The 12,357-nt window shown below is 39.5% G+C and overlaps 1 protein-coding gene across 1 annotated transcript; it reads left to right on the forward strand.

Annotated features, from left to right (window-relative positions):
* The first annotated feature begins 4 nt into the window (after positions 1–4).
* Positions 5–10,133, forward strand: LOC144629434 (UDP-glucuronosyltransferase 2C1-like). The gene is made up of 5 exons (XM_078487638.1): positions 5–1,551; positions 3,404–4,010; positions 5,338–5,553; positions 6,469–6,757; positions 8,056–10,133. The coding sequence occupies exons 1-5, from the start codon at positions 1,399–1,401 to the stop codon at positions 8,336–8,338; spliced, it is 1,548 nt and encodes a 515-aa protein (XP_078343764.1). The 5' UTR covers positions 5–1,398; the 3' UTR covers positions 8,339–10,133.
* The last annotated feature ends 2,224 nt before the right edge of the window (positions 10,134–12,357 follow it).

Genomic DNA, 12,357 nt, shown 5'->3' on the forward strand with positions numbered 1-12,357 from the left:
TCATAGCCCTTCTGCCTACTTAAATTTAACAAGAAGGAATTAACCCTTTAAGGAAAACATTACCAAAACTGAGAATAAGCTCGGTCACAAACTTAGGTTCGAAACAAGTTGATGCGACAATATACCTGGCAACGAAAGACTATGCAACTTCTGCAATTGCAACAAAATTGAAGATGAAACTCACTTTTTGTTAGATTGCCCAGCTTATTCTCGGGTACGGGACATATTCTTCTCTAAAATAGAATCCAAAATCTCATTACTACGATTACTACCACGCGAAACACTATTATCACATCTTATGAATTCCACTGACTACTTTGTAAACATTCAGCGAATTTTTTTTTATTGCTATTATACACATAATACAATTACATTCATTTGTTATTACAGAATATTATAAATTACAATAAATTAGATGCACTATTAAGTTTAGAAGGGAAAGGGCCATCTTAAACAATTTGGAATTTAATAAATAAGGTATAATACTTTAATCTATCTTCTCTATTTTATACTTTGTGTTTAATTTATTAACATAATCGGAGAGAGTAATTGGTCTGTTGTGCAGTTTGTTGGTATAAATGTAATAACGCATATACAGCAAGGTATAATTTAAAAGTTTTCTTATCAAAGTTTTGTTTTCAAGTGAAGAAGCGGGAGATAAACCGAATAACGTTTCTTTAACAGATGGATGGTGATTGGAGTTGTTCACGCTGTTAAACCATTGAATAACTCTCCTTTGAAAAGCTTTTGAAAATTGGCAGTGAATGAAAGTATGCTCAATAGAGTCTTCATTTCCACAATATAAACAATCCTCGTCATCTTTAATACCAAAACGCTTAATACGGCCCAGAATGCGAAAAAAACACCACACATGAATAGATTAACATTTAACCCTAACCCTAACCCTAACCCTAACCCTAACTCTCATAGATTTCAACATATTTCTATTGTTCGTCTTAAGTGAACAATTATTAACCACGAACACATACGGTGGTCTGCCTGTGGACCGTCACGGAACTTCTAGTCGTCACGGATTTCACGAAATTGACTCAGTCTATAAGTATCTATAACAGTCTTAAACAGGGAGAGTCACTGCTAAAACCGTCACGGAACTTCTAGTCGTCACGGATTTCACGAAATTGACTCAGTCTATAAGTATCTATAACAGTCTCAAACAGGGAGAGTCACTGCTAAAACCGTCACGGAACTTCTAGTCGTCACGGATTTCACGAAATTGACTCATGACATGACGAATGACAGCGGCAATGATGATGATATCCGCGCGTGATGCGACTCCCAGTGATCGTACCGTGCAGGTGTTATGGTCACGCAACAATTGCTCGTTATGCGTGACCCTTGTTGCAGCAAACACGAGTAACAAGGCAACTGATCAGCAAAATGGCGGCCTTGATATTACCTATTGTTGTTTCGCTCATAACATTGAACTCTGCTTTGTCGGCGAGAATTGCAGGTTTCAGTGGAGCATCTTCGGGATCTCACTATTTCGTGATAAAGAAAGCGATGGAAGAATTATCGTCACGAGGTCATGAGGTGAGTAAAAACATTTCCAAACTTCTTGCTCACTACTTTCAGGACTGCGATCACGCAAGGTGCAAAATAAATGCACAGTGCTTTCCCTATTGGTTTTTTTGAAAGATGAATTCGTTGTCGTAAACCTGTGTTTTTCTTGTTAACACAAAGCCCTTTTCTGGCCGATCTTATTATACGGTTTCCAATTGAAAACAATATTCGACAGACGATTATATTTGAATACGTTTCCACAAAGCTAAAATATTAACGCGAGTGGAAGGCTGGAGAAACGAGAAAATTCTGCAGGTAATACAAGCCATCCTCAGGTATGCAAGGTGAGACCTGGATTTCCAAAGGTTTCCCACCCCTTCCCAAGTGGTCCCTGCTTCCCAGGGGGGGGGGGGGGTACTCCGCCTTGTAAATGACGGGGATGATCGAATGGAGGCAAAACTCAGGACCCCAAAAATCCCTAAGTCTTCCGACATTACCCAAAAAAATCCCTGGACCAAAAATAACCCCCCAAAAAATCCCTTGTCAAATTACCCCTAAATTGCCAGGAGGGGCAATAACATAACACAAAGAACGCTCGTTTTGTTTATTCATGATACCATTAATATGCCAAGGCCGTGCCAAGGCACTTTAGTTCGTTTTTAATACCCAAAAAAATCCCCTATCTAAATGAAGTCACCCAAAAAAATACTTGCCAAATTTTCCAACCCAAAAAAATCCTTCGATCATCCTCGTCATTAACAAGCCAAAGTACCCCCCCCCTGGGCCCTGCTTATTCCTTGTGCTATTACTTTTGCAATAATTAAACACTGTTGCAAACGTTTTCGATTCCTGTCACCTTCTCTCGCCTTCCATATTGTTTCCACCCCTCACCTCCAAGGTTCAAATAATAATAATAACAACAACAAGAACAATAATAATAATAATGATAATAAGTAATAGTTATTGGACCGAATGGAGTACAATTCAGGAAGTTAATCGGGCGAGTAATTTCAAAATCGGCCGAGCGCGCAGCGCGAGGACGATTTTGAAATTACGAGCACGATTAGTCTCTGAATTGTACGACAGGAAGTCCAATTACTAATTAATCGTATCAATAACAAAATTCGAGGTTAGGAAGTCTTTAAGAACCATTTTTGTGAGAAAAAGCGAAAGGTAAATCCAATTGGTTGCACAAAAAGTTAGAAAACAGCAAGAAAAACCCATTCAAATGCGCGTGATTGACGCGCGGATGGCGTAGGTGTCCAATTACAGGTATCCAATTTGAAATTGCTCAAATTGGATACCTGGGCATGTAATTGGACACCCACGTGATTGCGCGCCGATTACCCGACAAATAGGCGCGTGCAGAACAAATCGAGAATTTTGTTATAGATACGATTATAATAATAATAATAACCCTTCATTATCTACATTATTATAACACTGTTATCAACAGGGTCCTGCCCTCCTGTTCCTACTTAATGGACCCTAGTCAGCCTTCACCATTTGCAATGCCATCAAAATTATGAAAATTGTCTGGTGAAGCAAAATCTCATTGCATTGCTGTAAGCTGTATATCTGGAAGTTTGTTTAATTACCTTAAACAGTTTCACAGATCTGTTTTGTTTAGACAGCTCCGGGTAAAATATAACACCGAACTCTCATATGTAAACAAAAACAATGGCGTGGCTGATTAGGGTCCTTAAAGTCTCACTTCTTTCGAAAAGGTGGCGACCTGCTGGCAGTCCCTGCTGACTTTTTCCATGCCAGACCCTTTCTCCCTCTTTTCTTCCCTACCCTCTGGAACTAAAAGAAGTCAGGTCCCGTTCTTTATTAAAACTTAATAAAATTTTATACGTTATCAAATTCTTTGTTTGTGTAGGTGGTACTTGTCACACCCACCAATAAAAATGAATCAAGAACAGGAGAAAAGATCCCTCACAAGATGTACCAAGTGCCAATTGACCCTGATTTTATTGAACAGATTGTAGTAAAAACAGCAATTGAAGAGGGCATGTTGAAGGCGATTTTTCACATGGTTGACGTGCAAAGAGTCGCATGTGATCACTTGCTAAATAACACAAAATTGCTTCAAGATCTGAGGAATTTTGACTTGATAGTATATGAAGGTGCTGCTCTATGCACTGTGTTGGTTGCGGATCTTCTTGGTATTCCCAGGGTGGTCATTTTTCCAGTTTCACCAAATGTTGCATCATCTTCATATTTCAAGATACCCCTTCCCGTATCATATGTTCCATCACAAATGACAACCTTCACCAGCAAAATGTCATTTATACAGCGTCTTGGGAACCTTGGAGCTTACGTCATTTCCCAGTTGTTATCACATGCCATGTTAAGTTCCATGAGCCCTCTGAAGGACAAGTACAACATTACACCTGAGATAAGCTACCATGATGCCATTGGCAATGTTGAACTACTAATCATAGAAGCAGATTTTGCACTTGAGTATCCACAGCCACTTTTGCCAGGTTTGTTTTTAAAATACAGTGGAACGTCAATACAATGACAGGCTATTGATACTAGCAAAATATGTTTGCTATAACAAGGTTTTATTACATCAGGGTTCTTTAATTTCCACATATTTAGTACAAAGAATATCATTCGACCAACCAGAGGCCTTGTTATTATTTAGGGGTTTAATAATTATTAAATCGAGGTCTCACTATAAAATATGTTGACATCTAAATCCTTTCAAGAGAGTCCTGAAAGGGGGGGGAGGGTATAAATCCCATTTTCACAGCCAAAATTTTGCCCAAATCCCATTTCCCAGCCTATTGTTTTCCCAAATTTTTGAAATTCCAGTCCCAGAGTTTTATTGTTTTTTTGTCTGTGATTGCCATTCCCAGTGACCATATCTCAGTCCCAGTGACCCGAATCCTATTTTCCCAATAAAATTTTCCCAAATCCCAGTTCCCACTTTACCCCTTCAGACCCCTCTTCCAAATTATTGGGCAGGTCTGCAGCTCAGCTGATTATATAGCAAAGGAGAAACCTTGCAAATGTCATTAATGTGGCAGGGTTGATGGGCTCTACAACAGGACTGAATTTTGATTGAAACAAAAAGAAGCCCAATCAAGGGAGCCTTGGTATTACTCTCTCAAGTCCTGAATCATTAGTAATACTAGTACTCTTTTTTCCTACTTGGAGGGGTGCATGGAATAATTCCCAAGTGACTCCTGAAAGTTCTCCCTTTTATTTTATAGAAGCATGTATACACAGGGCAAATTGAAAGGAGAACCTAGCAATTTATCAGAAGTCACTTGGGGCTTTATTGTAGGGACCCCTTCAATAATTATGAATAAATACTTTCTGCATGTATTGCAGGCCTATGTCACTACCCCTCTGAATGCATCACTAGCATATGCTACTGGACTATCAACATTTTTACACAGATTGAAAGCGTTGTTTTTTATTGGCTTATTAGCCTATTATACTAGACTGTCTACCCCTCTAAATGCATCGCAAGCATATGATGCTAGACTATCAAGCCTATGATATAAGCTATCTTTGACTGCAAGCATTGCAAACCTTATAATGTGTACCCTACATAACCCTAGTTCTCTGCACCCATTGCAAGCCTATCATACATAGTACATTGACTACATGTAGCTCTCTGCATGCATTATATGGGATGGTAGATAACCTACTTGTTCTCTGCATCCATTACAAGCCTATGAAACTAGATAATTACAGATATGTGGTCGTTATCTGCAAAGTTCTTACACTATTTTTCTTAACGATTTTTTTTTTTTTACAAAACAGCAAATTGTTGACAAGGACGCATTTGTTTTGCAGGTCAAGTTATGGTCGGTCCAATAACTGCAAAAGCTGAAACTAGCCCACTACCCCCTGATTTGGTAGATTTTGTTAACAGTGCAGGAGGGAATGGATTCGTTATTGTTTCTTTTGGCTCTTATGTGCAAACAGTTATTCCCAAGGAAAAGATTGACATAATGGCTATAGCTTTTGGAAAGTTGAAGCAGAAAGTTCTGTGGAAGCTCAAAGGAAAAGGTAATTTAGTTACATTTTTGTTTTACATGTTTTTGTTGTCGTCTTTTAAGCGATGACGATCGCTTAATGTCATCGTGCAATTGGACGGGATCTTTCGGTCTTTCGCTCTGTGTTCTCTGTTGCGATCGACCGATGAGTAGGAATAAACGTTATGTGATCAGAAATCAAGTTTAACTCAACAAGAAATCGCCGCCACGAAGAACACAAAAGCAAAATACTCCCGTACCGTTAGAAAGGAACAACACAAAGTATAAACGAAAGAGACTAATTATATTCAAAGAGTTCTATAAGTTTTAGCAGACAAATTTCTAAGTTCTTTTAATACACAGGGCCTGTAAACCGTTTGACCTAATGCTTGCTCGCGTGTATCGTTTGTCGTTTATCGGACGTCACGCTACAATATAAGGCAACCCTTAGCTTGTTGAAACAACAACGGTAAATCTAAAGGAAATTGAAAATATAAAATAAAACAGTACTGTTGTTCAACTGAGCAAATCTATGAAGAAAATGTATTATTAACATCTTTGTGACTCCTTAACTACCGTATCCCATTAATTTGGATTCCAACAGATCCTCACAAAGTCAATGCTAATTTAGACAATCACTTACATTGCGTCTCATATCAAAACATGTAAGCAGCATTTGGATAACAGTCATTTCGCGCATAGGTTTTCAGCTAAACTTATTACGTTAATTTTTGACAATTTTTCTGAATATTATTGACCCCCTTGTGAAACGTCATCTCTTCTGCATGCATTACGTACCGTTTATCTTAGTATAGGTTGAAGCTAAACAATCTTATTTTTTGTCAATTTGAGCGTAAAGTATTTTTGTTTTCATTTAAATTGTATATGTATACGTCCACACGTCCACAACACTTTTATTGGCAAAAATGTCTTTCTCTCTTTATTTAAGGCTACGTTCCTTCGTCTCTCAGTCCCAACATAAAAGTAGTGGACTGGTTACCTCAGAATGATCTTTTGGCTCACAAGGACATCACAGCTTTTGTCTCCCATGTGGGACACCACAGTCTTTACGAGTCGGCATATCATGGGGTCCCTGTGGTTGCTGTTCCCTTATTTGGAGACCAGTTTTCAAACGCTAAGAAAGCAGAACATTTTGGACTGGGAATAGTTGTGGATCACCAAAGCATGACTGCGCAAGAACTGATTGAAGCAATAGAGCATGTCATTAATGAACCAAGGTATTCGTAACTTTTGTTCCATTCGTTTGCATATATTATATCAGGTATCACTTTTAACAGCTTGTTCCAGACGTTCGTTAGTGGGATAAACGCGAAGAACGGCGAGAAGAAAAAGACGACTGAAGGGATTTGGGGCTAATAACTCCCGTCTTTTTTTAATTTTTTCATTCGCAGTTTTTCAGTCGAGAAGTATCTTGTTAGCCTCATTGGTACCTGTGCCGTGACGAAATATTGCCCTTTGTTCCACTTCTGTCATCATCATCTTTGGCGAAAAAAAGCACCACTTCTACTCAATCCCCGCAGAAGGAAAAGATCTTTCCGATGATAGCCAGATTAGAGTGATTGGGTTCATTGAGCGTGGAATACACACGACGACATGAAAATGCTTAGACAATCACAGAGAGCCCATACAAGCGGTGAATCTGTTTGTATATGTTCGAAATATAAAGTTATGTATCATATAGACTCTTGGTTTTAGGCCATCGTAACTTGATTAAGAATATAACACAAACAGCGGTGATAAACTTATAAATATCGCATTTTTATAAACTTGACGTTTCGTATGCTAAGCTACTACATTAACAACGGTCTTATTTTGAAAATGTATGTAGCTTAGCCGAACGTCAAGTTTATAAAAATGCGATTTTTCATAATGTTTATCACCGCTGTTTGTGTTATATTTTTAATAAAGTTATGTATGTGAATATTGAAAGGTCTTAACAATTTTTAAAATTATTTCGAGTAATTTCTATGTTTAAGCTCAAAATAAACGTAAACCTACCTAAGCTGTTGTATGTTGTCGTTTCTGCGGCTCAAAAAGGCGAATTTAAGCCATTTGGAAGGTTTGCGTTGACTGTCACTACTCTTAGTTTAATATTTCCATACATTTCTTTATATTGCGAACATACAAACAGACACGCCGCTTGTATAGGCCCCTGTGAGATAATTAAGTGAAAACGCGGAGGTCAATTTGCCTGAACCACCCCTGGCTACTAAGTAAAAGCGAAAGAATAAAACGAAAAGTTGGAGGGCTCTTTTGTGTATGCCCGAGAAGTACCGAGTAGAAAGATCATAAAATGCGATGGTAGTGAAAAGAAAGGCATGCTTTCATTTTGCAAATGCCGTTTTGAGTAGTTTGGAGCAGAGCTAGCTCATAACCGACCATAAAAATGTCAAAAATGTCAAAAAATGCGCTTTTACCAAAAATCTCCAGGCACCAGTGGGTTAAACAGCCTTAAATTGAAGTTGATTTTTTTGGAAAGTTGTGAAAATGTTTTGGTAAATGTTCTGTTTTCTAGGTTTAAAACTGAGGCCATGCGTATTTCCCGGCTGATGAAAGACAGCCCACGAACCCCGGTAGAGAAAACTGGTGATTGGATAGAGTATGTACTCAGACATGGTGGAGCCCGGCACCTCAGAGCTCAAGTGTTTAACATCCCTTGGTATCAGTATTACTTACTTGACGTCATGGCTTTCCTTGTTGCTATAGTTACCTTGGTTGTCATGGCGATAAAATTGGCATGTAGATGCCTGTGTCGCGTGTGCCGTCGGCCCAGTAGCAACAAAACAAAGAAGGAGTGAACTCTTTTTTTTGTCCCGCAAGGATATTTGTTGCTTATTAACCTTTAAGTACTCTGAAAATGACATGCTGACGTATCGCTTTTAAAATTGCATTCAGGCGTGGTGTAACAAGAGTAGTGTGAATGTTTTAAAACGCGGTGTTATCCGAGGATTTAAAGAATTAAAATGAGGCAAAACGTTTGTAAAAGTAATAATAGTTAGCCTGCGAAGCTGGCGGTTTTGTTGGGGTTAATGCGCGCGGTGAAGCCGCAAGGGGCCTAGCCGCTCGTTGTCGCGGCTTCCCGCTTGCTCGCGAGCGTGTTCACCCCAACAAAACCGCCACCTACGCAGGCTAATTAATAGTAGGAAATTCGTTATATTTAATCATATTTTTTACATTAAATGTACGGTATTCAATTGGCAACCACAGCACAGGCAAAGGTGGTCGTGAAGATTTTTTTAAAAACGCTATATCCAAGCTAACGCTACGCGTAAGGTGTTTGAACCCCCCCCCCCCCCTCCACCATAATTTATCAACATTGAATAAGGAGGGAGGTGACTGATGAGGAAAATAGGAATCCTCCCAACACGTTTGTCTTCGGATATATTTTCATGTAATAGGAATAATACATTTTCCTTCCTGCTTACACATTAGCATTAAGTATTGGGTAGTGACCCCTGACGAGCAAAGCTCGAGAGGGTATGGCAAAAGAGCTAAGAGCAGCGGGGGGAGTGGTGGATGGGGCGCATCATTTATATATCCAACTTAAAATGAAGTCTTTAGTTACGGCAAAAATTCAACTTCTTCCGTCTGCCGTTTGGCGTTCGTATGCGAAAATGAGTAGTTTTGTATTTGTCTTGAAAGTGGGATTTTTTCCCTATTTTTATGAGGGATTAATTTTAGAATTCGATACAAGGGCAACGAAATGAAAGGCAAGCTCGCGTTTGCCGTTTGCCGTATAACGTCATGCTTAATCTCTCTACTGTAGTCTACCGTCTACCGGTAGTCTACTGTAGGCTACCGAACACAAATCCATCTAGTAACATGGAGAAGGACTTGAACCTAGGCCTTTCTCGATTATGCTAGTAAAACTGGCATTTAATGCTACTAGAAATTCTCGCATAAAGACAAAAAAAATGCTAAAATAATTCCTGATTTCTTTAAAAAATGCCACTTGAATTTCAAAAAATGCTTTGTTTTATTTCAAACAAAACGTACAAACTCCTACATTATATGCTCATATCAACAATAGGTGATACTTAATAATTGTTGTTTATAAAAAAAAAATGATAAAAAATTTAAAAAATATATATAAAAAAATATTTATTTTTTTAAAAAATTAAAAAAAACACACACAAGTAACAACACAAGTATACAAGTAACACAACGCACAAACAGTCGAAACAGACAGAAAACAATCAAATTAAGTAATCAAAATTGTGAAACTTTAGGATTATTTATCCTTCTGAGTTCTGAGTGCTGAAATCTGGATCACAGTCATGAAAAATGACAGAAAATGCTAGCAATTCTTTTTCAAGAAAAAACGAAAAAAAAATGCTCGTTTTCCCAAAAAATGCCGAAAAAAATGCTAGCATAATCGAGAAAGACCTACTTGAACCCGGGATCCCCGGATTACAAGTCCAGCGGCCCTAACCACTAGGCCACGCTGCTCCTTACAATGGCTCGTTTTTAGCAATATTGTCAAGTCTCCTTAGTTATTTTATATTATTCTAGCTTCTCATTTATGTACGAGACGCCATAAGCTATATGAACTTTGATATTTTATTGTGTGTAAATAAAGATCATCTAACCGTCCGTCCGTCCGTCCGTCATTTCTCTGTCTATTGAAAACGGAATATTAAATATATATCGTTCAAATGTGTTAAGTAAAATCTTGCGCCAGATATCTTCAGCCATAGACCTTCGTATCAGTTTCCATACACCTTTAATTTATCGTACAATATCAGACACTTGTTTAGGTTCCTTGCGTCCTGTCAATTCACGCCTTAACATCAAATGTAGAAACTGTATGTACTCTGCGTTGGAGTAGATAAGTTAAATCTGAAGCTTAAATAGGGAGAAAGAAAGCGTGAAATTCAACCATTTATCTCTCGTATACTTACGCTCCACTCAGTCCTAGGCCTTTTTCCATGACTTACCAGAAGAGCTGCATGTATAATGAAGTTTCGAAGTTGCCTCTTTATCACTGGAGGTTGAGGAACGATTGTAACCTTTGCCAGCCTAGTCCTTGGCGTTCTCGGCTCAAGGGAGTCTGGGGTTTAGCGTGAGCGGACGTCACCGAAGAGAACCGAAGAGCACTCTCTTTCTCCCGTCCCAGGCTTTGCGCGGTCACCTAAACAAGAGAGAACGCGTAGGGGCTAGGCTGGGTTTCGAGTTTTGATCATATAAGCAAGAGGTGATCATCAAAGAGAAGAATCACTTCGTGCCTCATGATAGTCTCATGATAACTTTTTGAAATTTATTTTAGTGTTGTAATGCACCTATCAATGTTAAGCCCGAGGGGGGGGGGGGGGGCGGGCAAGGGGTGGGGATTTTGACATTTTCTATAAAAAAAATGTCAAATTCCCCACCCCCGGGACAAAATAATTGGTCAAAATCCCCATGAAAAGGTGGTCAGATGTCCTTCAAACCTTCTATAAATGACCAAAATCCCTACCCTGGGGCCATCACGTACGATCAAAATCCCTACCCTGGGGACCTACCTCACGATCAAATTCCCGTGGTTAGCCCGACCCCCCCCCCCCCCTCGGGCTTAACATTGATAGGTGCATAACACGTGATTCGAGTTTTTTTTACGTTCTCGTGACCTTGTTGCGTTCATGACAACGTTGAACCAATCATGTAACTTTCGTAAAATAACCTGGCGGTTGCCTGTGGTCTATAAATAAAATGACAAACACAAAAGACAAGTGTTTATCAAATTCCAAGCACCGAAAAGAGAGTTGAAAATTCGACGGGCAGTGGAGTACTTTTGACGAACTTCGAGGTGCTTGAAAATGTGTTCTCAAACTCATTAATAATTCATCAAGTTAAAACAAAGAAAATCATAACCGTGAAGGAGGTTTGGATACCCGGTCTTAATTAGCATAGATTTTTACGATTCTATTTCAACGTTTACTGCGTAGGTTTTGTTTCGATTGAGAAGATATATCAAACACTCAGGACTGTGTTTCATCCGCTCCGCGTCGTATTTTCAACTCTTTTCCTGGTGTTTGGATATCCCGGTGAAACACTGCCTCTTGCGTTTGATATATTACATGAAACACTGTCTGAACGAGTGTCTGAAATATCGTCTCATTCAAAACTAGACCTAGGAGAAAACGGAGAAACAAAATCGTTAAAATCTATGCTAATTAAAAAGACATTTCCAAACACCGTCAAGGTAGACTACGAGCAGTCCCTATTTTTTCGCAGAGTCCGTCGAGCTTGAGGCGAAAATTTTTTTCGAAGAGTCCGTCGAGCTTGAGGCGAAAAAAAAAATACGCCCGGGGGGAGGAGGCGGGGCCAGGCGAGAAGCGAAAAAAATAGAAAAAAAATATATTTTTTTCGCCTCTCGCCTCGCCCCGCCTCCTCCTCCCGCGCGTAATTTTTTTTTCGCCTTAAGCTCGACGGACTCTTCGAAAAAAAATTTCGCTTCAAGCTCGAAGGACTCTGCGAAAAAAATAGGGACTGCTCGTAGTCTACCGTCAAGGCTGCGTTTGACAAATAGATTTGCCCTCAGTGTAGGCTGAACCCAGGTCCCCACCCAGCGATTGCCTGCAGACAGGGTGAGGTAAAGTCTGCGTTCGAGCCTAGTGGCCCATCAGGCCGGAGCTTATCCCTGTTTCAGTAGCATTTAGCGACTAGAAGTATTTCTACTCCTCCCTGGATGGGATGCTAGTCCGTCGCACGGATACCCCCAGCATAAAATGTGTCAGTAACCATTTATACACCTGGGTAGAAAGAGGTAAGGTGAGAGTAAAGTGTCTTGCCCAAAAACGCCAGGCAGTCACCACGGCCAGGGCCCGTACTGACCCGG

Source organism: Oculina patagonica, chromosome 11, assembly GCF_052425735.1.
Source record: "Oculina patagonica isolate OP01 chromosome 11, crgOcupat, whole genome shotgun sequence".
NCBI classification, from domain to species: Eukaryota; Metazoa; Cnidaria; class Anthozoa; order Scleractinia; family Oculinidae; genus Oculina; species Oculina patagonica.

Coding starts and splice junctions, on each gene's coding strand:
- LOC144629434 (XM_078487638.1), top strand. CDS start 1,399: ATGGCGGCCTTGATATTACCTATTGTTGTTTCGCTCATAACATTGAAC. Junction 1,552..3,403: donor TATCGTCACGAGGTCATGAG/GTGAGTAAAAAC, acceptor TTGTTTGTGTAG/GTGGTACTTGTCACACCCAC. Junction 4,011..5,337: donor TCCACAGCCACTTTTGCCAG/GTTTGTTTTTAA, acceptor TTTGTTTTGCAG/GTCAAGTTATGGTCGGTCCA.